This window comes from Vicugna pacos, chromosome 13 (genome assembly GCF_048564905.1).
Source record: "Vicugna pacos chromosome 13, VicPac4, whole genome shotgun sequence".
Taxonomy (NCBI): domain Eukaryota; kingdom Metazoa; phylum Chordata; class Mammalia; order Artiodactyla; family Camelidae; genus Vicugna; species Vicugna pacos.
Window position 1 is genome coordinate 23,671,999 of NC_132999.1, and position 25,562 is coordinate 23,697,560.

Below are 25,562 nucleotides of genomic sequence, written 5' to 3' on the forward strand. Positions count from 1 at the left end.
AAGAAATCGTACACAGTTCTTGTCTTCCTGGGATTATCCTAACAATTCTAGCCACTATGTATTTTTTAAACTTAACAATTTATCAGGCACTTCCTTCCCTTGAAATATGCTCCATGAATATAAGAATTATACCTTACCTTATCTGCTGGAGAGATGGGCACAAAGTAGGCGCCAAGTGAATATGTACTGAATGAGTGCTGGAGAAAGTAGTCATTGTAGGTTCTGGCAAAAGGATAACACGATAAGGGAGAGAGTTGGGCTGATGATTTTGATGTTATCCAAAACTGGATTGAGGGAAAGAGATTGGGGAGGCGGATTTTTAGCCCAGAATTTCCTTCCTTCTATCTTATCTAGGTCATCTTTTTCTTCCAGTGTTGTGATGTAAATTCATGGAATGACAGCTATTTAAAGGTAAGGCTAAGTCAAGGAGAGTTATGAAGGGAAATCATGGTCTAAGAAACATCAGGTGATGTATGAGGTATGTTTATAAAACAATAAACTTTTAAAAAAGTAAATGTATCAGGATTTTCCAATACAATTGGGCACATGTCCCCATGCAAGAATTCTCTTTTGGTGAGTACATATTTATTCATACTTATTCTAATTAGGCAAGCACACTTCAAAACATTCCACTGGCTCCTCTGGAATTCCACTCTGTGTTTGGATTACCTTTATTGGAATCTTTATGATGTAATTCTCAAGTCTCCAGATGTCAGAGTTGGTTTTAAGAAACAGACAGAAGCCACTGGGAAGCCATGGCACCTGCCATGCTGGGCAGTGAAGCTGGTACAACAGATGCTAGCAGGGAAGGGAAGGACGCCAAGGAAAGGTCTCCAGATCCAAGCCATGGACTTTAGAGCCACGATCATCTGATGATATAACCTGCTTGGTTTGGGGGTCATTCTGTGATCTGACCATGCTTCTTAACTTCTTTAATATTTAAAGTGTCTACTCTATTTGGCTTCAGATATATGTCTCTATTCAAGACACGAATTCTTCTACCCATACAAAATGTGTTCTTCCCATAACCTCTGTACTCATAGTCAGTTATCTGAAAGTACATCTTTAGAGCCATAGCCTGTGGTCACAGGGCCCTCTCTGGACATTCCTCTTCTACTTCTGTGGGCCAAATAGGAGGCCAAGCTCATTATCTGTTGTGTGGGCCCGCTTCATGGACTCCAGACAGACATCACTTTTGCTATGTCCAATTTTCTTTCCTTTTTGCTATGACTCCCTTTTATTAGCAGACATTGATTACGCCAACTGGGTAATGAAAATAAAGATTGGGTCTCTTTGTTGGCCTCATAAAAATATTTTAAATAATCTCAACAGAATTAATCAAAAATACCAAAGCATGCTAAGTTCGGAAGTTCTCCAAGCCAGCAGGCCTACTCCACTGTCATGCAGAGGACAGACCATGCCCTGCTCACGGCCTCCACTCCCAACTCCCTGCTTAAAGTCACCTCACACTCTGCTTCTCGACTTCTTGACATCTCCTGGATTTTGAATTCATGGCTTCTTTTCTCAACTTTGGTCCCTCCTGGCCCCTTGGAAATGAAGCTTAGCCCTTTTTATCTGGCTTTCACTTGCTTCCTCCATCCTCAGACACAATTCTCTATAGTCAAACTACTCTCAGCTGCCCCATCTCGCTCGGCCACCAAGATGTTACCTCTTGGCTCAGGCGGTTTTAAGCTCTCCCACCAAGTGCATCCTGGCCCCTCCAGCCCCAAATCTCTGCACTAGAAGTGACTCTAAAAGTCACTAATTGCTGAATTTATCTCCCAATAGTTATTCAGTTTATTTTACTTTTACTGAAGTTTATCTGAAATCCTCATAATGTTAGCACGATCACTGAACAGCCCTGACTTGGAGCCTAGGCAGACAGATGGCTGTGGCAAGCAAGACCCTGGGTGGTAATATTTACTACTTATTTACTCAGCAGCCTGGACATAAGATGGAAAACTTGGCTCTACAAACTGATGTAAAGAGAAAAATCACATAGGCAGGGGCTCATGACTTCCAGTTGCTCCGTGGGACAAAGAGACAACAGTAGCTAAGTGTAAGAAATACTGCTTTTAACGCTCTTGAGGTTGGCTCAGAAACAATGAGAACTTTCAGCAGATCGTCCTGGGGAGCGAGTGGCAAGGACCTTCACAGCAGCAGTGCATCTGTAAGAAGCTAGTGGGCTGCTGGCTGGCTCTGTGTATTTTTCCTCTTTTCCTTTCTCCTCACTTTGCGTCTTCCAAACTTGGGAGCCCTTTGGCCCGCCTTCACCTTCGTGCAAGGACGGACTGTTACTTACCATGCCCTTTAGTGTCAGATCTGCTAAGGGAGACCGGTTGCCATGGAAATCTGGCCAAACATGTAAATCAACAGTGAGGAAACCCACAGGCTGAGCCTTCTTAATCAGATCCAGGTGACTGTTCAAATATGCATATACACTCTGGCATCTGGAAGAGAAGTGGATTTTGTTTTTAAAAGGGAGGGGTAGGGTCAGGGAGCAAATTGTTCTGCAGAAAGAAAACATTTGTCCTCCCATATCAGATGCAGAGAGTAAGCAGGGTCCCAAAAGGTTCAGCAAAGAAATTACCCCCAACCCACAGAAACCAGCGTAGCACAGTCTCAAATCCACACTGCACTGTGACCAGGGATAGGTGGCCTGCCTGGTGGAAAGTGAAAAGGTTTGGAATCAGAAGACCAGATCCCAGAGAGGCTTTACTCCACAGTCGGTGTGTAACCACGAGAAAGCTATTCAAACTTTCTGAACCACCCTCTTTGCATCTGTAAAAACAGCCATCATAATCCCTGCCTAACTTTCCTCACAGGGTTATTGTGAAGATCAAAGGAGACTACGTAGGTGAAGATACAGTATTTTGCAAACTGCACAATACAGTACATATGTAAAAGATTTTTAAAAATCAGTATTCCTAATTGTAATAATAATGATAGGACAAATGGAGACACATGTAAGTTCCCGGACTCAGGATAGGAGTTTGCAAAGGGCAGTGACACGATGCAGTGAACGCAGTTAGGATCAGGAGTTAGGAAACTTGATTTCCCACCCAGACCCACTAAATGACACTGCATTAGTTCTTTCTCTTTTTAAGCCTTAGTCTCTTCACATGTAGACTGAGGTATTCAGGTAACCTCTCTTAGCCTCTTCAGCTGAGAGGAAGACAGATGATGGGCTTAGGAGTCAAGGCAACCTCGGGTTCAGATTCTGGTTCTACCTGGTTCTAGCTGGGTTACATGGGCCAGTGACTTAACCTCTGTGAACTTCAGTTTTCCCACACATAGAATGGGTATAAAATACCTACCTCACTGGGTAAAATCTCACTGCAAGACACAAAGATTAAAGCTGGTAACCCTTCTCCTCTTCAAAAGTACTTCCTTCTCTTGAACTGACAATTCTAGAACAAAGTGGGTTGGCAACCTATGCCACTTCCCACTGGTGTACTTGGAAAACTATAGCCTTAAAGGTTTAAAACATGGCTTGAATAACGGCAGAAAAATGTATAGGAGATTAATGTCCAAGAGAGGTTAATATCTAAGATACCTAAGATAATATTTATTATTTACCCTTAAAAAATGTTTTAGGAGTAGAGCTCAGATATTTCTAGTTCTAGTTTTGTGATACTGTGAGTGTCCTTCTGGATCCCACAAAATTCTTGAAAGTTTTCTAAACTAAGCATAAAGAAGGAAACAAACAAGTAGGGTAGTCGTTTTCAAATTCTTATTAAATAAAAATTTTATGTGGAATTCCACTATAGAAAATAGAGCTAAACTGCTCTATATAAGTGCATGGTTGTGTGTGAGAGTTGTGTGAGTGTGTGAGTGTGTGTGTGTGTGTGCGAGATGTGTGCTGGGTGGAGGTAAGGGTAGTCCTACCTACCAGGCACCCACTTAGGTTCTTGCCATGACACCTCATTCCCATCTGGAAAAATCTCCTGCCTTAGATCTTGTTAGAAGATGAAGATCTTGCTGGGGAAAGGCTCACCAACCAGCGGAACACCAACTGATGCTCCTTGTGGGCACACCTAGCCTTCAACCACAGCCTGGTGAGCCGGGTACCGCTAACTCCCCTTTACAGAGGGAATGCTCAAGGAGTGAAGACATGTAACCGAGTCCCAGTTTAAACCCTCTCTGTGTAATTCTGAAGCCATGTGCTTTCTGTATCCTCAATCAGGCCTTATTTATCAAAGCTCCATATTCAAACTGTTTTAGAATAATCCTACGATAGGAAATTCTATGTTAGGAAAGGATCCTCTAAGGCCTCTATGGAAAGTAGGGCCAGAACCACATATCCGGGAAGAATGTGGTAACACCCCAGTTTTCTACCTGCCGGCTCTCTCTGCTCCTGGTCCAGTGGGATCACATGGACAACAGTGGCCACAAAAACATCCTTTCCAGCCAGAAGTCAAGAGACTACACTAATTCTAGCAACATTCCACTTCAGAATAGCGTCAATGCACTTGGAGTAAAGGGATTTTTTTTTTTGAAAGAATTGCATGTCTATAAATCTTTTGTCTTGCAAGGAATCTCAGAGCAAGGCATTTGGTTTCAGACATCTGGGTCAATAAGACCCTATTGGCCTAATTACTATTGATTCATCATTGTCTCATTTACTGTGGGTCTTTGCAAACAGTGAGATTCATTTAGCCTCTACATATATGGTCACTCATGCACTAATGAGATCCCTGGGGGACGGGGCATATGCTTACCCCTTTGACTCCTCACCTCCTCGCAGCTGTATGTTTATTCTTTGAATGTGGCCATTCTCCGGCACGTTTTTTCAATTATCCCTCACCATGTGTGCTATCTGAGTATATCATTCAAAATGAAATGCACTTGGAAAACATTAAAATAACAAATGCACATCATTATTCACATAACTTTAACCTTGCATGGTGCTTTCTGGTTCTGACTTTGTTTCATTTTGTATGTTTTATCAATTCTTTCCCAAATGGCGGTTTGCCCTCTTCCAGCTCGGGAATCATATATTAACTGTTCCAAGTGGATTGGTCTCCCTCTTTCTCATGAACTCCAGACTCATATGTCCTCTCTCAAGACATTCTTGCTGCCCTAGTCCTGCTGCGTATGAAGAAGAAAACCTAGTTTCAACAAACACAGAGCGACTCCACTGTGTCCAGGTGGGTGACCACAGGCACTAAACCTCTCCAAGCCTCGTTAACTTTTTTGCAATTGGGGCTAATACTTTTACCTGCTATGAAGATGAAATCTGGAGTCCTGAGTACTATAAAATGACAGGTGATGGGGAAATAGTTCCCTCTTGTTTTCCATCACAGGAAATTCATTTCTAGCTTTAAAACAACCCAAGAGTCAGAGATTTTTTTCAGACTCAATTGTTTACTATCTCTACTGCTTTTTTCAGATTCTATTGCTTGCCATCTTCAAGGCAGACAGCACCCCTGGAATCTCTCTTTTCCTTTCCTTCTCCATAAATCATTTAGTTATTTGGATTCATAGGCTGCCCAAAAGTATGGTGACCATACTTTCAAAGCAAAAATCAGAACACATGGTCTAACAGAAGAAATTGTGCCCTTTCTAGGAGTAACAGAAAGTCTTGGAAAAGAAGTTTCCACCTATCTCCAGTTCCTCATTCCTGACCCACTGCAATATGCCTCGTGCCCACCCCGATCGATTGAGACTGGCCCCACCATGCGGAGCAATCCTCTCTTTGTTGCGAACTCCAAAGGACCATTATTTGCCTTTATTTTATTCGAATTGTCTCTCTGCACTTTGCGTCACGTGACTGCTTCTTACTCATTTGTTCTCATCCCCTTGTTTCCAGGACACAATAGTCTTGGTATTTCTACCTCCTAACCAGCTGGTTCTCTTCCTCTGCTTGTCCCTTAAATATATCAGAAGTATCCCAGAGACCTGTCCTTGGTCCTCGTCTCATTCTTTCTAGACCCTTGGGTGATTCCATCCTTCTTTCACGGCTCCAGTTAACTATCTAGTGCTGAAGACTTCCAAATATGTGCCCTTATGTCCTGCTCATTCTTCCTCATGAGTTCCAAGTCAAAGATCCAAGCACTCATCAGATGTTTCCACCTAGATACCAAAAGGGACCTCTCAATTAAAATGTCTAAGACGACATGTCACCTTTTCTGATATACTCACTCTTCCTTCTGTGCTCCTTGGTTTGACCAAAGCCAATCTCACGTAAGTGGTTGCTCAAGCAATCATTTTGGGGGCAGAGTCAGAGAGGGTATCATTTTCGATTCTTCTTTCAACTCCTAAATTCAATTTTTCACTAGGACCTGCCGATTTATTATTCCAAATATTTCTCTAACCAGCCTGCTCTTCTCCCACTCAACTGCTACTGCCTCATGCAGGCCACCTTCAAATGCCTGGATTAGAGCTTCGTCCTCCTAATTTATCTCCCCTCTTGAAATCTTGTCCCCGCCAACTAGGTCTTCTGCATTCCTGCCTGAGTGATTCTTCTACAATGCAACTCTGATTATGACTCCATACCTACCTAAAACCTTCAGTGGCTCTTCCCCATTGTCTTTAAGGTAAAGCATAAACCTCCTTGTTTGGCATAAGACGTTCTTCAATATCTAGCTCTCCCTACATTGTACCATTTTACAGACAAGTCTTCATTCCTCCTCCATCCTCACCCCTACACACTTCATGGTCTAACCACACTAAACTGCTTCTAATTCTTCAAAATATGCAGGTCTCAACCTCTGAATGCTTGCCTGTTCTCCCGCCTCTTGCCTAGAATTCTCTTCCTTTCTTTCTTTAACTGCCATCGTTCTAGACCCATCTTTGATGCCACCTTTCAGAAGCCATCCTTAGACTCATGCTTCTTCCCCTGCCTACGCTCACACAGCAACCTGCACCGAACACAGTGTCTCAGCACCCTCTTTATGTCTCCAATCCCAGCCTTACAAGACGGAAGACGGAGTGATCCTGACATCCTCAAGCACACCCAGGAGCGAAATGCCACCTGTCCTCATCACCTATGTTAGGGGTTTGACAGTACAACTCGTGCTTTCTGTCTAGCTTTAGAGGTTTTCTATAGTAACACTAACTACATTATTTCCCTGTTTAGAATTCTGCAATGGCTACCCACTGTCCTTTGAGCAAAATCAATTTCTTACCTTGGCTTCTAAGGGCCTAGATGATGCAGAATCTGCCTGAGCCTCCAAACTTCCCTTGCCCACCCTGGTCTATGGCCTAATATCAATAATCCCTCGGCCTTCTCTTCAAGGCTTTCACGTACGTCAGTCCTTGTGCCTGGACTATTTTCCCTTCTGCTCTTCACACAGCTCATTTTTATCCTTCAGTCTTAACTGTGCCTCCAACAGCCGGGGCTTCCCTCGTCACCTCTTCTAAATGGGGTTTCCCTGATATTCTATCACTGCACTCTGTTAGTTTCTTGCCTATGCGGTTTGCTCACCATAGACTTACTTATGGGTTCATTTACTTGTCAACTGCCTATGGCCTGCTCTGGACTTTAAAATTCATGAAGGCAGACCAACACCAATAGATATTTAGAACTTAGCAGAGAATGTGGCACACAGCACCATTCAGGAGTATGTATTCAAAGAATGAATGGCATCTCCCCCACTGTATGATAATTACCTCTTAATTTGGGGGGAAGGAGGGAGGTAATTAGATTTTATTTGTTTGTTTGTTTTTTTGTTTATTTATGGAGGTGCTGAGGACTGAACCCAGGACCTCGTGCATGCTAAGCATGCACTCTACCACTGAGCTATACCCTCTCTCTCCCTGCCTTTTAATTTTATCTGTATACATCTCTGGAGTCTGAACTCCTTCCAGGAAAAAGCCATTATCAGGTGCTCAACCAGGTACTGATGTATAGAATGAATGACTATTGATCTTCCATAGAATATTAGAGGTTGTTTTTAATCTCTCCATCTCATTGTAGCACAGGGCTGCCAAAGAGAGGACCTCTGTTGTCACATGGATACAACCTTCCAGGTATGCTGGTGACTTCCATGAAAGCGGGCAGAGAAAAGCAACAAGCATCTTGTGACAACCTGCCCCACCTTACACCCAAGTGCCAGGCACTATTCTGGGCTATTCTGAGAAGCAGAAAATGAAGAATTGATTTCCTAAGGCAGCACAGTCCTCAATCTTCTTGAGAGAACCCCAATGCCCTGGGCACTTTCTTATCCTTGCATGTGGAACAGAAGCCAAAGAAAGGCACTGTAATATCCAGCTTATGTCTATTTTAAAAAAAAATTTCTCATTCCAAGAGCCATCAAGAATTTACTGATTATCCTGGCACACCCTAGGGGATGAAAGGTGTTAATATTGTCTCCCTGGTTCTATGACTATCCTAGCTCAGGGGAGCCTAAGTAAATACTTGTTGATAGACTGATAGTCCAGTTGTCGGACTGAGGGGCCAAGGCTGAAGAAGCCATTAAGGCCAAGGGAGCAATCTGAAAGCACAAGACTAGGATGGACAGTGAGAACAGTGTTTAGAAGAGGCGTCCTTGTAATACTCATTTCCTCATCTAGAATTAAATGAGATAATATATATAAAACTATCACTAAGCACAGTGCCAAGCACACTGAAAATTCTTAATAAGTGTTCTTGGCCTTTCCTTCTCCTTCCCTTGCACTGGGGGGGGGATTGACATATATTCTAAACTAGGAAGCTTTAAAGGTACCCTGAGATTTGACATATGGGGGATCAGAACATTTTAAAAAAAAGTAATCCTCAGTGGGATAAAGGGAATCACAGAAGCAAAAGAGGTTTGAGGAATAAATCAGATCTAGAAAAATTGATTGTCCTCAAAGGAATGACCAAAAAAATCAGGGAAAGTTGGAGAAAAGAAAGACAGATTGAGAGAGAGGATGTGAATTAGCAGGACTTCCTGCTTGCACCTCTGAGAGACCGGAAACCAATAGAATCACAGTGAGAAATGTAGTGAGAAAAGTAGTGCAGAATAGGCTGGGCTTCTCTGTCTACCATCTTCCAGTAGATTATGAGTCTGCTGACTTCAGGGGCTGTATCTTCCCCTCTGCCCCTCCCTCTCCACCAATGGCCTGGTTTATTCTTTACAGCCAAAGTACTCCTTTTAAAAGGTATATCTGATCATGTCTCTCCCCTGCTCAAAAACTAAATTCTTGAATAAAGTCCAGTGGTCTTAACAGCTTCCTACGATGATCCACTTGGTTTGGCCCTTGGCTAAATTTCAGCTCTCATCTGTTTCCCACTCCCTCCAACTTTGGTCCAGCCACACTGGCTTTTACGATGTCCCCCAAGCTTGCCAAGCTGGCTGCTGCCTCTGGGCCTTAGGACTTACTGTTCTTTTGGCCTAATAGGATCTTCCCATAAAACGATGGCTTATTCCCACTTTATTGAGTCCTGCTTGAGTGTCACCTGATCAAGGATGGCTTCCTCACCTGAAATAGCTCTCATCCATCACCCCAACACTGCTTGTTCTATGTCCCCTTACCCATCTCTATGTTTCTTTAGAATGCTTATCAATTACAGTAGTATGTGCTCTCTCTCTTTCAACCTCTCTCTCCACACACACACGCACACACACACGCACACACAAATACACACACACACAAATACATGTACATGTGTATAATTTCTATGAAAACAGGGATTTTTTTTTTTTTTGCTTTCTTCACCATTGTACCTTAAGTGCTCCTAGGACACACATCAGACAGTCAGAGGACCTGGATTTTAACCTTGGCTCTGCTGCCACCTTGAATTCAGCACTTGTGGATTATGCCAACATCTTTCACCAAACCCTACCATCACCACCTCACTCTGAAAAATTGGTAAAGATGCTTTAAGAGAAGGAAGACAGCAATGAGCATTTTAGAGGAAAAGAGCTGAAGTTATGATCAATGGAGAGCGATCTCTTGCTATGGAGTAAAATCTCTGACTATCTGGCCCCACGTCGAGACTCTGGTTGTCATTTATATACATGGATACATCTAGTTATTGTTACTTAATTCATAAGCTCACGACAACTTTCTCTTCAGGACGAAGCCTATAAGAATTATGGTAAATCAAGAGTATAAAATAATAAATCTGTTTATCAATACCTGTTTCTACAGTTTCAAATACGATTTGCTGATGCTAAGCTCTGAGATAGGGGTGACCTGCACAGCTGTTTTCAGAGCCCAAAGTCGCACCAAAAGAGACACATAGTTTTTGATGCCAAGGAATCTGTTGTCCCTTCCAAACAGACAACTTCACTTAATAACAACTATACTTACTTCTTTCTAAGACCTGAAGCATGATGAGTACTAGAGTCTTAGGACAGTCTAGCATAGAACTGATAAGATAGAGATACATTTTCCTCTGTAAGACAATAAATTGAAGGAAAGTGGAAGGGAAGAGAACCAACTGAAAATGTCTACTAAATATATGAGCTGGAGATAAAATTTGAGAGTTGTCAAAATATACAAAGAAATGAAGCCACAAATGTATATGGGATCACATTGGAAAAGCCAGCAAAGCTAGAGACGAGGTCCAAGAACATAGCTGTGATGAACTTTGATGTCAGTGATCAGGAAAAAGACCATGAGCTTGAAAAGGAGATTAAGAAGGAGTCAAGAGATACAGGAGGAAAACTGGGTGAGGGTGACACTCTGGAAAGCCAAGGGAAGAGAGTGTTAGAAGGAGAAGTTGTGATCATTGGTGCCACACGCAGCTGAGAGCTCGAGGAAGGGGACCAGAAGATACTCGGTGGTAACTGAGGACCCTAACAAATAACTGTTTCAGGAGCCGATGGTGACAGAACTCAAACTGGAGTGGGTGTGGGAGGAGAATAAAGTGAGAACACTGACCAAGAGTCCTGGCAATGCTTTGGAGAAACTTAGCTCTATAGAGAAGGAGGTGGTTGGAAAGGGGATGAAGTCAGCTGGCACGTGAAGAGAGGTGGAATTTAAATCCCGTCTGACTCTAGGACTGAAGTCTATAAATTGCTGCTTCTGGACCACCCTATGCTGCTGTTTCTCTGAGTTTGCATGCTAATCCATAAATCCTTCCTTTTTTCCTATTCTCATATTAAAAACCACTCACATGAGGCTCAGACATACAAGGAAGTTCTGGAAACTTTAGAGTATTTCATTGCAAAGTGTAAAATATCCTTTAGGTCTGTGTTGAGCTTTAGAATCTTCAGAGACTAGCATTCCCATGATCTACTTCCATCCTCATTACACCTGGAAAATGAGTTAAGCAGGGCAGTATTATTGTAATTTTATGGGTAAGAAAACTGAGTCACAGAGAAATTTATGGCAGAATTGGTACAAGAACCCAAGAGCTCTACTTCCCAGTCTACTGTTCTCACTACTCCATAAGAAGGTAGGCAGGTTACAGATGACTGACATCTGCAGCTTAACCCTAGAGCAATCACCCCCAAAGCCTCCTCCTCTTTTATAATCATTAGTAACAGCAGTAGAAGTAAGTAGTAGGGGTTGCTGTCATTGTCACAGTACAGTTTACAAAGTCTTTCCAAATACACCACCTCAATGAACTGAAAATAAATTTTCAGAGGTAACCCAGGGCTGGTTCCCTAGTATCTACCATCTCATATTCTGATAAGGAAACTGAGGATCACACAACGATGCATGCTGGAGATGGGATATGAATCTAGATCTCTGGACTCTTAAATCTGTGCTCTTTTTTGAGTTAGTGGTTTTTAAATGCTGGATCCCTTCAAGACTCTGATAAAAGCTATGGCCCCTCTTCCCAGAAATATATGCATAAGTATATAATCAACAAAACTCTGTACACAACGAAGGGGTTCTCAGATGATGTGAAGTTAGGAATCCCTCCTCTAGGTTATGTGGTCTCTAAGCCAACTAAGTGCTTGTTGGTTGGATATGTGGTGTGATCCCTCTGGACAGCAATGGCATTGTAACTTGAGACTCCTAGAAGGAAAAGTTTATGAAGCATTTCTCAAAATCCTTGTCGGGATCAATCCTCCTTTTCTACACCCTGATGACACACTGTTTATATTCTAGTACAGTATGCATTTCATTTTGCTCTGTGCTCTCATGGTGGGTCTCCATGAGAATGTTAGTTCCTAGTGGAATGGTCTAATACAAGTAACTACAACAACTTTCATCATTACCACTACCATTTTTTTTTTTTAATGGAAGTACTGGGGATTGAACCCAGGACCTCATGCATGCTAAGCATGTGCTCTTCCACTGCCACTACCACTATTATTTACTGAATACCTACTATAGCTGGACAATTGTCACTATGTCCCAGACACTATTCAAATCCATTTAATTTTCTCAACAACCTTATGAGGTGTTTACTATTATTATTTTTCTTTACTGTGAAGTACTAAGGTATAATGAGGTTAAATAAATTGCCCAGGGTAACAAGCTACTAAGGGATGAAGCTGAGACAGGCAATTTGGCTCCAGAATCTATGATACCAGCCTCTACCTATGACTATTTCCTTTTCGCCAAATACTACCTACATGAATGGAGTTTCTCTGATAATATTATAAAATACCTTACTTTTGTTAAAAGCCCAGCATCTGAGCATTATTATCATGAAATTCATTTGTTCATTATTTTTCAAACTTTTTAATTCAACGTAATTTTAGATTTACAGAAAAGTAAAAACAGTACACAGACTTCCCTTATACTCATCATCTAAGAAATTAACTTGAATATAATATTATTACTAATCTACATACTTATTTTAATTTTGACAATTTTCCCCACTAATGTAGTTTTTCTGGTCCAGGATCTAACCCACGATCATACATTGTTTCTAGTTGTAGTAGCTCTTTAGTCTCCTCAAATCTGGGACAGTTCTTCAGTAATTCTTTAAGTTTCATAAGCTTTGAAGCATGTTGGCTAATAATTTTGTAGAATGTCTCCCGATTTGGGTCTGCATGATGTTTTCTCATGTTTACACTGAGGTTATGCATTTTGGCAAGAACATTATAAAAATGATGTTGTGTTCTCCTCAGCACGTCATAAAAGGAGGTACATGGTGTTGATGTACTTTATTGCCAGTACTGTTAATTTTGATCACTTGGGCAAGGTATTGTCTGCCAGATTTCTCCACTATGAATTTAACTATTTTTCCTTCTATACTAATAAGTATCTTGTAGTGAGATGCCATGGGATGATGCAAATACCCTGCTTTACATCATACTCTCACTCATTCATTTTAGCAACCATTGGTGATTCTTATGTGCAATAATTATTACTGTGGTGTTTGCCCAATAATGGTTTTTTTATTTCCATTTTTCTTCTACATTTATAAATTTAAAGTGAATTGTTCTTACAGTGGACAGAAAAGATCTGTGCTTTCTTCCCCATTTATTTATTTCTTCAATTATTCACTTTTATCAGTATGGTGCCATGGAGTTATTCTATACTCTCATTATTTATTCTGTTGATGAAAATTGAGACATTGTTAAAGCTAGCTCCTGTACTTCAACAATTCATTTTTAAGTACTTCCTTACATTCTGGTCTGGCACCACAAAATATTCATGTATTTTCCTTGCCCTAGTCTTGGAGTTGACCATTTTCCCAAGAAGTTCTGATTATTTTGATTGAAGAACAAGGAGAATGGTATTAGAAACCAAGACCTGGGTGCTAGGTGTCCACATTGCTACTAGGGTGTCATTACTTCTAAGCCATCTCAGCAGAAAGAGCCTGAATATATATATATATATATGCATATATATATATATATATATATATATATGCATATATATATATATGCACACACACACACACATATATATACACATATATAGATAAATATATAAATAAAACAATCACATACACTCATGCATAAATGCATATATATATTTCTACTTATATCCAGCAATATAGACATATGTACTAAAAACCATAAGTTGATACTGATACCTCTGATTTCCATTCATTACCATAGGGCTCATTCTAACCTTCTCCTTTTCCTACTTATGGGAAACCTGCGTCTCATTATCCACAATACATTTATCTATTTGCTCAGCTATAGTATACACATAAAGGATTTTCAGAATAGCTAACCAATAGTATCAAAAACAAATTTAGTAATTAAGAGTATAGTATTTATGTAGTTATTTTTAACTTTAGCCATATAGTAGAATCTCAAAATAGTCTCTACTTTACTAACGTTACTCAGGTTAGTTCTTTTCTTTCGCAAATCCCCTTCAGTGTGATTATGTTACTTATTATTAATACAACAGGTTCATTTTTTACTGTTTGTATTTCACCCCCACAACACACATCTATCTATATACCTACCTATCTACCTACTTATCTTCCATTTATTTTTAGAGAGATATGAATCATCACCATGATTCTAAGAGTCAGAGTTATACAAAAAGGTGTACTCAAAGAAGTCTTGCTCTCTCCTACTACTCTGTTCTCATTTCCCCATTATTTCCATTCATTTCCACACCCTTTAGGTAATCAATCTCATTAATTTCTGATTTAACTTTCCTGTACTTCTTTTGCATAAATGAGTAGATACACATATATTTTCTTATATCACTTTCTTTTTATATGAATGGGATTATATTGTAAGTACTCCTTTATACTATGCTCTCTTCACTTAACAATATATCCTGGAAATCACTCCTATCAGTTATTATCCTCTTTCACAGATGGAAAGACAGGCTTAAAGAGGTTGAATAACTTGCCCAAGGTTACACAGTTAATAAGGAGAAAAACTGGATTTGAATTCAAGAAGTTTTGACTCCAAAATCCATGCTCCTCCTACATCAGTTTTTCAACCATGGTCGCTGACATATTCCTGGGGAATCTCTAGGTTCTTTGTGAGTTCTCTTAGGTTGTTTTGAAAATTAATGCAGGTATGTGCTGGATTGTCCAGATGACTGTCTCATAACCAAGTATTGCCAGGCATTTTCTTTGCTCACAGATCTGAACATTAAGCTGTTAAACTGCCTAAAGTGAGTGCCCTCAGTGAAGCTAGACATGGAAAGTTGTAGGAAACAAAGGGAGCTGTTACCTGGCTGTGGCCTTGGCTTGTAGTTCTGGGAAGGCAGCATGGCCCTGCACCATGTGGTCAATCTGAAAAATAAGAGAAATAGGTCAATTTTATAGCTTCTCTAGTCTTTGTTTAAGCCAGAAGAAGGTAAGTTAAAATGTCTTGTTTCTTTCTACTTTTTGTATACAGAGAATCCAAGAATGTTAAAATGCTAACTCAGCAAGAGTGTCCCAGCGCTTTCAGAAGTCTAGCTTTGTTTAATCAACTATTGGTCTCTTGAATTTATAAAACAAAGAAGCTTAAAGAGAAGAGCAGCAGAAAATGAACTCCCAAGGCTGAACTGTTAGCAGCAGGTAGTATCGGGTCCAAGAATGAAGTTTGAGGGAGGAGTAAGAAGAAGGGGTAACTCAGGGTAAATGGTGGGGGACCTGAGTGTTATAAGTACTAACCTCTGGATTACATCATTTCCCTCTTCTGTTACCCCAGGCTGTTACCCTAGGGCAGTGTCAGACCTTGAATTACTCACTGTGTTTTACTAATGGAGAAGTTGAGTGAAAGAGACTAGGAGGAAGGAGTCCTAGTTTTAAAAAAACAGACAAAAAATGAATTGCCCCAGAGCTGTCAGTAGAATCTCCCCCTGACTGAGAAGTTATCGCATGAGAAACTGGGACAGAGCTCTCCAAGGACAGAAATGTCTGAGCTCTGCGGACAACCATCTTTTCATTTGAAATTCCATGTCCAGGATTTATTCCTTAATCCACTTGATGGCTCTAAACAAAAGAATATATGATCTGCATCAGGAAGAGTTATGTTTCCCCATGCTGTTACTCTGCTTGCTAAAACACACCCAACACCGGGCTTGAGTTCCTGAACCTAATCTGTGTATTTTCTCAATGTTTACATGAGTCTCCAAAACAACCATTCTGACCTATTTATTTTCATTCAAACTACAAACAGAGCAGCTATTGTGGCATGGAGATAGTTTCTCTGAGCAAGTTTCCTGAGACTCAGGACTGTGTAAAGACGAAGAGACTTTGTTCTGGAGCCACAAAGGCTGGGCCTGGGTTCTAGCTCTGATACTAACTAGCTGTGTGACTCTTGCAGGTCACTTAACTGCTCTCAGCCTCAATAACCTCCTCTCCCCCAACCCCATCCCAATCTCCTTTGAAAACAGGATTTCTGGGACATAGAGTATGTCTACCATAATACCGACAATAGTATAAACAGTATCACCTAAAATTTATTGACTCATTTACCATATACCAATACTAAGCTAAGCATTTTACATACCTTATCTTACTTATTCCTTACAACAATCCTGTGAAGAAGATACTATTGTCCACCATGGAGATGAGTAAACTAGGACTAAAAGAGACCAAGTAACTTGCCTAAGGTCATAGGGAAGTGAATGGCAGATCTAGATCTCAAATTGAGGTCTCTCTGTATCTAAAGTCCTTGTTCTTAACTACTATGTCATACTGTCTACTGAACTTCCACGTATAATTATTAGTAAGTTGTTGAATTCCATTTGTGTAGTGCTGCAGAAATGTTTCAAAATGATACCAAAGCAACTGGTCATTTTAATAAAAAGAAAATCCTGCAGGTTTTGCATATTTACTTCATAAAGGTCCAGCTTTGGGTTACTGTGATGAGGCATAGTCTGGACCTTAAAGAGTCTGCAATCCAGTAGGAGCATCACAATGAGCCCACTGGCATCAATAATGGATAATTAAAGCCATTACTTGATTTGATGCTAATTTCTATAGGAAGTGCTTTAGGATTTCAGAGAAAGGAGATTTAAATGAGCTTCCCAGAGGAAGCACAGAACCTAGAATGTGCTGTTCATGCCTGAATGCAGTTACTTGGTATTTATCAAAAGCTGAATGCACCAGGTAATGTGAATAGGCTCTGGGATGGAGTGGAAATTTAAGAAATACATATAATACATAGTAGAATAAAGTAAGAGGTCAATAATTTGGCAATTATTATATAGTTGGGAAGGCTGAGAAGCCAAGAACAGTCAGTTTGGAGGAGTAAAGGGCTGGAGGCAAGGGATACCAGAAAGGAGGCTATGATGAGTAGCGATATGAAGATGGAAAGACGGATCTAGGTATAAACAGTAAGGAGACTGGTCCTGTCCTCAGATTGGCACATTATAGATGCTCAGTAAGTTATTTGTTGAATAAATATGGAATGTACGAATCATAATGGAGCAATACCGTGTACTTCTTGGCAGCACTTACCACACTCTATATTTGTGACTATTTGTGTGGGTCACATTTGGTTAGAGGGAAACTGTATGTTAAATTAAAGAATAAATGAAGTGGTGAAAATATGGATGAGGGAAGAGGGTGCAGACAGACAGTGGTTCTTGAAAGTCAGGGAAGCGACTTTGGGCCATAGGAAATTATTTTGATTTGGGGAGCAAAACGATGAAAAGTTAAGGAACCTGGTATTGTATGGGCAACAGGGAGATGACTAGGCACAGAAAGTAGGAAACACAGACAAAGCTCAGAGGCTGACAGTGAGGAACAAATATCCCGTCCTTGTTCTATTGTAGCATTTATCAAGTTCTTCTATAATAATTAGTTTATATCTGTCTCCTACCTTCCACTCTGAGTGCTTTTAAATCAACAGCCTCACTATTTCCCATTCCTCAGTGCCTACAACAATGTGTGGCATCTTGAATGAATGAATGAGACACACGTTGAAGACAATAAGACAAAAAGTGACTGAGTAGTTACAGAATACAAGAAAATCAGAGTCAAAGATGACTTTGAACTTTTGGGTCTAAGAAAAGGAAACATAGTCATACTAATCATGTTTTTTTTTAAATTTTCTGTATTTATGATGCTTTGGTATCTGGGTACCTGTTGACTCTGGAGAGACTGCTCCTCTCAGGGTTAGCCAATTTCTAGAGATAGTAAAGCACTCAACTGACCTGTGAACATGCCTTTCATATGCAAACTGGACCTTAAAAAGTCTGCAGATTACCTCCTTACCACTCTCTCTATGGGTCACTATTTCCTGGCTCCAATCACCCCAGAGCCAAGCACCAGACAAAGAAGGACAACCCTGGGGCTTCTTGTGTGGCCCTACATGGTATGACTGGACCCCTTTTCTTAAGAACTGTGAATAACAAATTATCCTTTCAATGGCAATCATCTCCTGGTCTGCTGGCCTCATCATACCTGAACAAGAATAAAACCTACATTTTAAAACAGTAGCTGACAAATAAAAAGACAACCTACAGACTGGGAGAAAATATTTGCAAATGGTACAACTGACAAGGGCTTAACTTCCAGAACAAACAGTTCATATAACTTAATAACAGAAAAAACCCAGTCAAAAAAATGGGCAGAAGACATAACACACATTTCTCCAGTGAAGACATACAAATGGCCAATATGCACATGAAAAGATACTCAATATCGCTAAATATCAGAGAAATGTAAATCAAAACTACAATGAGGTATCACCTTACACTGGTCAGAATGACCAACATTCAAAAGTCCACAAATGATAAATGCTGGAGAGGGAGTAGAGAAAAGGGAACCCTCCTATACTGTTGGTGAGTTGTAATTTGGTGTAGCCACTATGGAAAATAGTATGGAAATTCCTTAAAAAACTGAAAATAGACATAGGATCCAGTAATCCCACTGCTGGGCATATATCCAGAGAAAACTCTAATTTGAAAAGATACATGTACCCCAGCGCTCATAGTAGCCCTCTTTACAATAATCAAGACACGGAAGCAACCTAAATGTCCATCGACAGATGACTGAATAAAGAAGTTATAGCATATATACACAATGGAATACTACTCAGCTGGAAAAATGAAATAATGCCATTTGCAGCAACACAGACATACTCAGAGATTATCATACTAAGTGAAGGCAGGCAGAGAAAGACATATATCACAGGATATCACTTATATTTGGAATCTAAAAAATGATACAAATGAACTTATTTACAAAACAGAAATAGACTCACAGACATAGAAAACAAACTTACGGTTACCAAAGGGGAAAGTTAGGGGAGGGATAAATTAGAAGTTTGGGATCAGCATATATAAACTACCATACATAAAACAGATAAACAACAAGGTCCTACTGTATAGCACAGGGAACTATATTCAGTATCTTATAATGACCTATGATGGAAAAGAACATAAAAAAGAAATAAATGTATAACTGAATCATTATGCTGTATACCAGAAACTAAAACAACATTGTAAATCAACTACACTTCAATAAAAGAAAAGAAAACAAGAAAAAAAATAAAATAGTAGCTGAAACTTGGGCCTTGGGAAAAGTCTGGAGTTCAAACTCACGGTCGATACTTATATTCTCTGCTACTTAAGAAAAGTGACCTGAACTCTCAGAACCTCTTCTCCTACAGCTATAAAACGGGGCTAATAAAATTTGCTTTGCAGGGAAGGTTGTAGTGAAGTACCTGATATAAAGGCGGCTTTTAGTTCATAACACCTGTTACGAGAGAAGAGAAGGGGGCACCACTGAAAGAGTAGAAATGACTGCAAGAATCAGTTCTGAAAAGGTCAGCTGCACTTTTTGTTTTTCCACAGCATCTGATGGTAAAGGCCCATCCTGATTAACAAAGAAGGAACCAGTTTGTCAAATAACAGCACTCGTTTCAAAAGCCTGCAGTGCCTGTTCCAAAGGTTGATCTTTCTACTTATGTTCTATTCTCCGATGCATTTAGCACCGTATAGATCACAGTGTTCCATTAGTGGTTATTTGTTTCCCAGTGAAATAACCAGCTTTACCACAATAACTGTATTTGCTAAGCAGTTGCCTTAGAAATATGTAGACAGAGCTATCCTAATGCTATGATTATTTTGTTTCCTCCACCTTCTCAGATTTCAGCTCTGATTGCTGGCAGCTATAACAGAAGGCAGAAAAGGCTATAAACTATTTGGATAGGTAGGAAGCTTAAGCTGGGTGGGGTCAGGTCTTCAGGATGGCGTCCAGATCAGGATCAAGAGGAAAAGGCCATCTTATAATGCACAACTAGAATGGGTCCTTTTGGCATTTCCTTATAAAGGTGACATCTGCATTTAGAATATGGGAAAAATAGAAATGTAATACAGAGATGCTATGTGGGGAGTATGAGGTGGCATCTGGCCCACAGATGTATTTTATTTGGGGTATACAATGTTTTTAAAAATGAGCCAATCTTTTAAAATAGGGAGATTTCACTTTAAGTCCAGATTTTGGTTTCTCTTGATGAATTACTGAAGGTAAAATATTGGATCACCCATATACCCCTATGGCCAGAGTCAGCTGGAGCTGAGTGGTGATTGTTTCCTTCAGACAAGCCTGCATCCTCCAGTTTGTGAGAGGGCCACTGCTCCCGATCAGTCCCCAACAACAGACACCGGATTTCATCAATTTATCATCAAGATGGCACTCATGTTTCACTTGTTGTAGAGATCTATTTCTCTATGCCCATCGCTCTGTCAAAGGGGGGAGCATGGAATTCAGCCGGAGGACTGCAAGTGAAAGAAATACTTCTCTGCAAAAGTAAAAACAAAAACAAAAACAAACAAAACCCCCCCACCTCTTTGCCTTGTCTGTTTATTCATTTATGCAGTCAGACTCCTTTAGGCATTTGAGTTTTTGACCCTTGATATGTCAGAGATAACACAGACAAGGACTCCTGAGACCTGAGCTCAGTTCTCGCTCAGGGCATGACCCTGGAAAAGACTATTTCTAATTTCCTCTCTAAAGCATTAAATCAATTAATATGACAAATAGCCAAGAGTTTGTAAAATTACACAGAGAACTGCACTGCCTGAGATGTCAAAACTGTTGGCAAAGGGTTTACAGGCAAGAGAAACACATGACAAAGGCAAATTTAAAATGTAAGAATTTTAGGTTCTATGATCATTTTGCTTATTGCATGATAGGTTTTTCTCAGTTAAAGTCAGTTTTATGTATTAGTCCTGAGGCTGTCATTTTCCTTGCTTTACAGATAAAGCAATCATTCGGCTCAGAGAAATGTTCATCACTTGTGACAACTTCCTTTTATCCATTTGTATTTACCTGTAGTGTCACGTTCTTCATCTAAGCTATTTCAACTCTTTACTTATCTAATCTTATCTCAAAGCTAAAACATTCTGCCTGATTCTTCCTAGCTTTGAAATTTTCATAAAAATCTAGTGAAAGAAGAAAGCCTAATCTCAACTATTTCTTTTATACTGCTGGGAAGGATTCTGGGTTTCAATACTGAACAGTTCCTAGGAGCAACAAACGTTCCTGAAAGAAAATATAAACTATGTTGGGTTTTTTTCCGACAACTTTAGTATTAGCTTTACATAGAACAATTTCTCTTACAAGAGGATCAGTTCTGATTTAACACAGGACTAGTTTAGTCAGTTTCATTCACCATCAAAATTGGTAGCTTTGTTCATTTTTACACTTTGTTAATTAATTCACTTATTTATGAAACTAATGTGATATATGGCTACTTTGTGCTAGGCATCATTCTGATAATTCAGAAAACAAAGATTAAAAAAGTCATTGCTTTCACAAAGCTCTGTTTATGAAGGGAAAATGGATATCCCCATATACAAACATAGTGTAGAAGGATAAGGTTCTTTATAGATTTAACAAATATTAATTGAACACTTACTCTATTCTAGTCATAGCCAATAACCACAGGAGAGTCAGTAGCAATTAAGACAGGTGAACTTGCTGTCCATATAGAGATTATATTCTATTGAAATACAGTCAATAAATAAGTATAATAATTAGAGACAGTGATTAGTTCTTTGAAGGAAATAACTAAGTTACTGTAATAAAAACACTGATTTTAGATAAAGTGTTCAGGAAAGACCTGAGGGTGAAATTTCAGCTAAGATATGAAAAAAAAAAAAAGAACCAACTATTTTCAAGTAAAAAGAATAACAAGTGCAAAGATTCTGTAGTGGGAAAGAGCGTCATATATTGGTGAATGAAAAGTATTGCCAGCCACATCAGTAAACAAAGGATGCTGTGGCCATCAAGTCATCAGCCACGATTGCCACCCTCAACAATGAGCGGAGGGAACTCAGGATGGAGACAAGCAGGCAGCCCAGCCTCTGCAGCCACCCCCCACAGTGCCTCCTGAGGGAACTCAGGATGGAAAAGAACAGGATACTGGCCCTAGATGGCTAGGTGTATATTAAAGGAATGATTCCAATGAGCCCAGATTTTTGCATCTTCTTATATATAGAAAAGTGCTAAACCCCTTAACTTGGGATATCTAGTTTTCTTTAATTAACATTAATCTTATGATGTTTCAACTACCTGGTCTTTGTTGCAAAAACTTATATATCCTGGCTCCTCCCTTGCCTCTTTGGAGCAGCCCCTTAGAGTGATCTGAGAGGCTGCCTCCTAGGCTTGAAGTCCTCAGAAAGTCCCCTGAATAAAACATAACTCTCAACTTTTAGGTTGTACATTTTTTTTAAGTTGACATGTCCTAGGAATTGACAAGAGTGAAGTGAGATCAGACTACAGAGTATGAGTAGGAAAGTTGTATAAAATTGGGATAGAGAGGTAGGAAGTGGGGCAGATCAAGCAGGCCATGGCAAAGGCTTTAGATTTTATTTTAAGTACAATGGGAAGACACAGAAGAGTTCTTTAATTGAAGTATAGTTGTTTTACAATATTATGTTAGCTTCAGGTGTACAGCATAGTGATTCAGTTTTTTTTTTCTGATTATATTCCATTATAGGCTATTACAAGATATGAAACATACTGCCAACAGCAAATCCTTGTTGCTTATCTATTTTATGTATAGCAATGCGTAACTGTTAATCTCATAATCCTAATGTGTCCCTCCCCTGTTCTTCTCCCTTCTGGGGAGTTTGTTTTCTATGTCTGTGAGTCTGTTTCTATTTTGTATATAGATTTATTTGTACTTTTTTAGATTCCACATGTAAGTGATATTATATACAGTACACGTCTTTGATTTACTTCATTAAGTAAAATATTCTCTAGGTCCATCCATGTTTTTGCAAATGACAATATTTCATTATTTTTATTTCTGAATAATGTTCCATTGTATATATGTGTTACATCTTCTTAAGCCAATCATCTGTTTCTGGGCACTTGGCACTTGGTCTTTTCCATGTCTTAGCTTTTGTAAATAGTGCTGCTATGAATACTGGGGTGCATGAATCTTTTCAATTAGAGTTTTCATTTTTTTTCTGGATATATAACCCAGGTGTGGGTTTGTTGGATCATATGACAGCTCTGTTTTTTAAATAATTTCTATACTGTTTTCCCTAGTGGCCACACCAATTTACCTTCCCACCAATTGTGTACAAGGATTCCCTTTTCTCCACACTCTCTCCAGCATTTATTATTTGTAGACTTTGTGATGATAGCCATTCTGATCACAATGAAGTTAGAATACTCCCTCACACCATACACAAATAAACTCAAAATTGTTTAAAGGCTTAAATGTAAGACATGACACCATACAAATCCTAGAAGAGAACATAGGCAAAACATTTTTTGACATAAATTGTAGCAATGTTTTCTTAGATGTCTCCCAAAGCAAAAGAAACAAAAGCAAAAATAAACAAATGGTACCTAATCAAACTTATAAGCTTTGTATAGCAAAGGAAACCATCAACAAAAATGAAAAGACAACATACAGAATGGGAGAAAATATTTGCAAATCATGCAGCCAACAAGGGGTTAGTATCCAAAATATACAAACGGCTCATACAACTCAATATCAAAAAAAACAAACAACCCAATCAAAAAATGGACAGAAGACCTAAATAGGCATTTTTCTGATGAAAACATACAGATGGCCAACAGAGGGGTTTTAATCAGGGAAGAGTCATAATCAAGTCAAATATGACATAAGAGTCATATTTGCTTTAAAAGAAGTTATTCAGGAGTTTCACTTCTTAAAATAACTGAATATCTCTTATAATACAAATTCCCCCCCCATAACAATTATAAATGCTGACCAAAATACATAAAATAATTCTCCGAAGATACTGGAAAGTGATCAAAGCCAGGCAGAAACTGAAGAGAAATAGACACATGGAAGATGAAAACAGCATTATGTGTGTTTCTTGATTTTACAGATTTTTTTTCTGAGGGCAGGCCTCAATCAGCACCATGCAGGACAGCTAATACTCAGACAGAAATATGTAGTCTTCCTAGTTAAGTAATGAGAGGCCAGAGTTCAAGGCAACCATAGCAACTAGAAAGTAAGGGGTAGGGAGATCTCAGAAAGGAGAGAAGTATAGAAAGAGAGCTCGACACTATGCATGTAAATGTTGCCTTAATCTCTGGATGATCTCTGAATTATGTTATAAGTAGCCCAGCTAAGACTTAAAGAACTCAGCAAAGATTTCAGTAGTTGCTCATCACAGGAGAGACAAAACTTGGGAGTTTGAGTTCAGCCCAATAAACTACTTGCTTAAAAAAAAAAAATACTCTGCAGAGAAATAAGAATAATCCAGTGTCTCTATAATATAACAATTACAATGTTCAGGATAAGACCCCCAAATTACCAGACATATAAAGGAACAGGAAAATGTAATCCATTCTTAAGAGGATGGTCATTTAATGGACAATGACCCTGAGATAAAACAGATGTTAAAATTAGAAGACAAGAATTTTAAAGCTGGTAGTTTAACAATGCTTAAGGATGTAAAGGATAACATTCTCATAACTAACAAATAGGAAATGAGAAAGAAATAGAAAATATTAAAAAGTAGAAATTCTACTATTGATAAACTTATTATCTAAAACAAATATTTAGTGGATGGGCCCAACAGCTGATTGGAGATGGCAGTCAGAAGAGTCAATGAATTTGAAAAAAAGATCAATAGACAGTATCTAATTGAGAGAGAGAGAGAGAGAGAGAGAAATATTGAGGAAAAGAAAAAACCCCAAAACAGAATCCCTCAGGGGCTATATGACAATAGCCAAAGGTCTTAAATATGTGTAACTGGAGTCACAGTATGAGGAATAAAAGAAAATGGGGCAGAAAAGATATTTAAATACATAAATGCAAAAGATTTTCCAAACTTTGTGAAAGACAACAATTTACAAATTCAAGAAGTTTAGCATTAGTTCTTCCCTGGGGGAAGAAGGATAAACATTCAAAGCACCACATCTAGACATACCATAAAGAAACTAACATTAAGAAAAAAATCTTAAAAGTAGCCAGAAGAAAGAATACACTGTACACAGGGGAAGAACAAAATATATGATGGTTGACTTCTCATAAGAAACAATGTCAGAATACAATATATTGATATTCTTAAGTGTTGAAGGAAAAACAAAACCTGTGAAATAAGAATTCTATATTGAGCAAAAAATATATTTCAAAATAGAAGGTAAAATAAACTCATTAAAAAAAGAAAACTAAGTTTTTTATTGTTGTTGTTGTTGTTTCCAGGAGACCTGTAAGAACTAAAGAAATGCTAAAGGAAATTCTCCAGGCTAAAGGGAAATATCAGATGAAACTTAAATTTTCACTAAAAAAATAAAAAAAAACAGCGGAAATAGTAAATATGTTTATAAACACAAAAGATTATGCTTTGTTTCTCAGAATTTCTTT

General features: G+C 39.1%; 1 protein-coding gene across 8 annotated transcripts in view; it reads right to left on the bottom strand.

Annotated features, from left to right (window-relative positions):
* Positions 1-25,562, bottom strand: part of FGGY (FGGY carbohydrate kinase domain containing) — a 389,879-nt gene that overhangs the window by 101,369 nt on the left and 262,948 nt on the right. For all 8 annotated transcript variants that reach the window (XR_012079073.1, XR_012079071.1, XR_012079072.1 and 5 more), the window contains 2 exons: positions 14,988-15,049; positions 2,303-2,450 (listed from right to left, as the gene is read on the bottom strand). Coding sequence is in view for 5 of the 8 variants with exons in the window: in XM_072974343.1 (XP_072830444.1) it covers positions 2,303-2,450; positions 14,988-15,049 (210 nt within the window). In the remaining 3 variants the exon portion in view is untranslated. The remainder of the gene's footprint in view (positions 1-2,302; positions 2,451-14,987; positions 15,050-25,562) is intronic.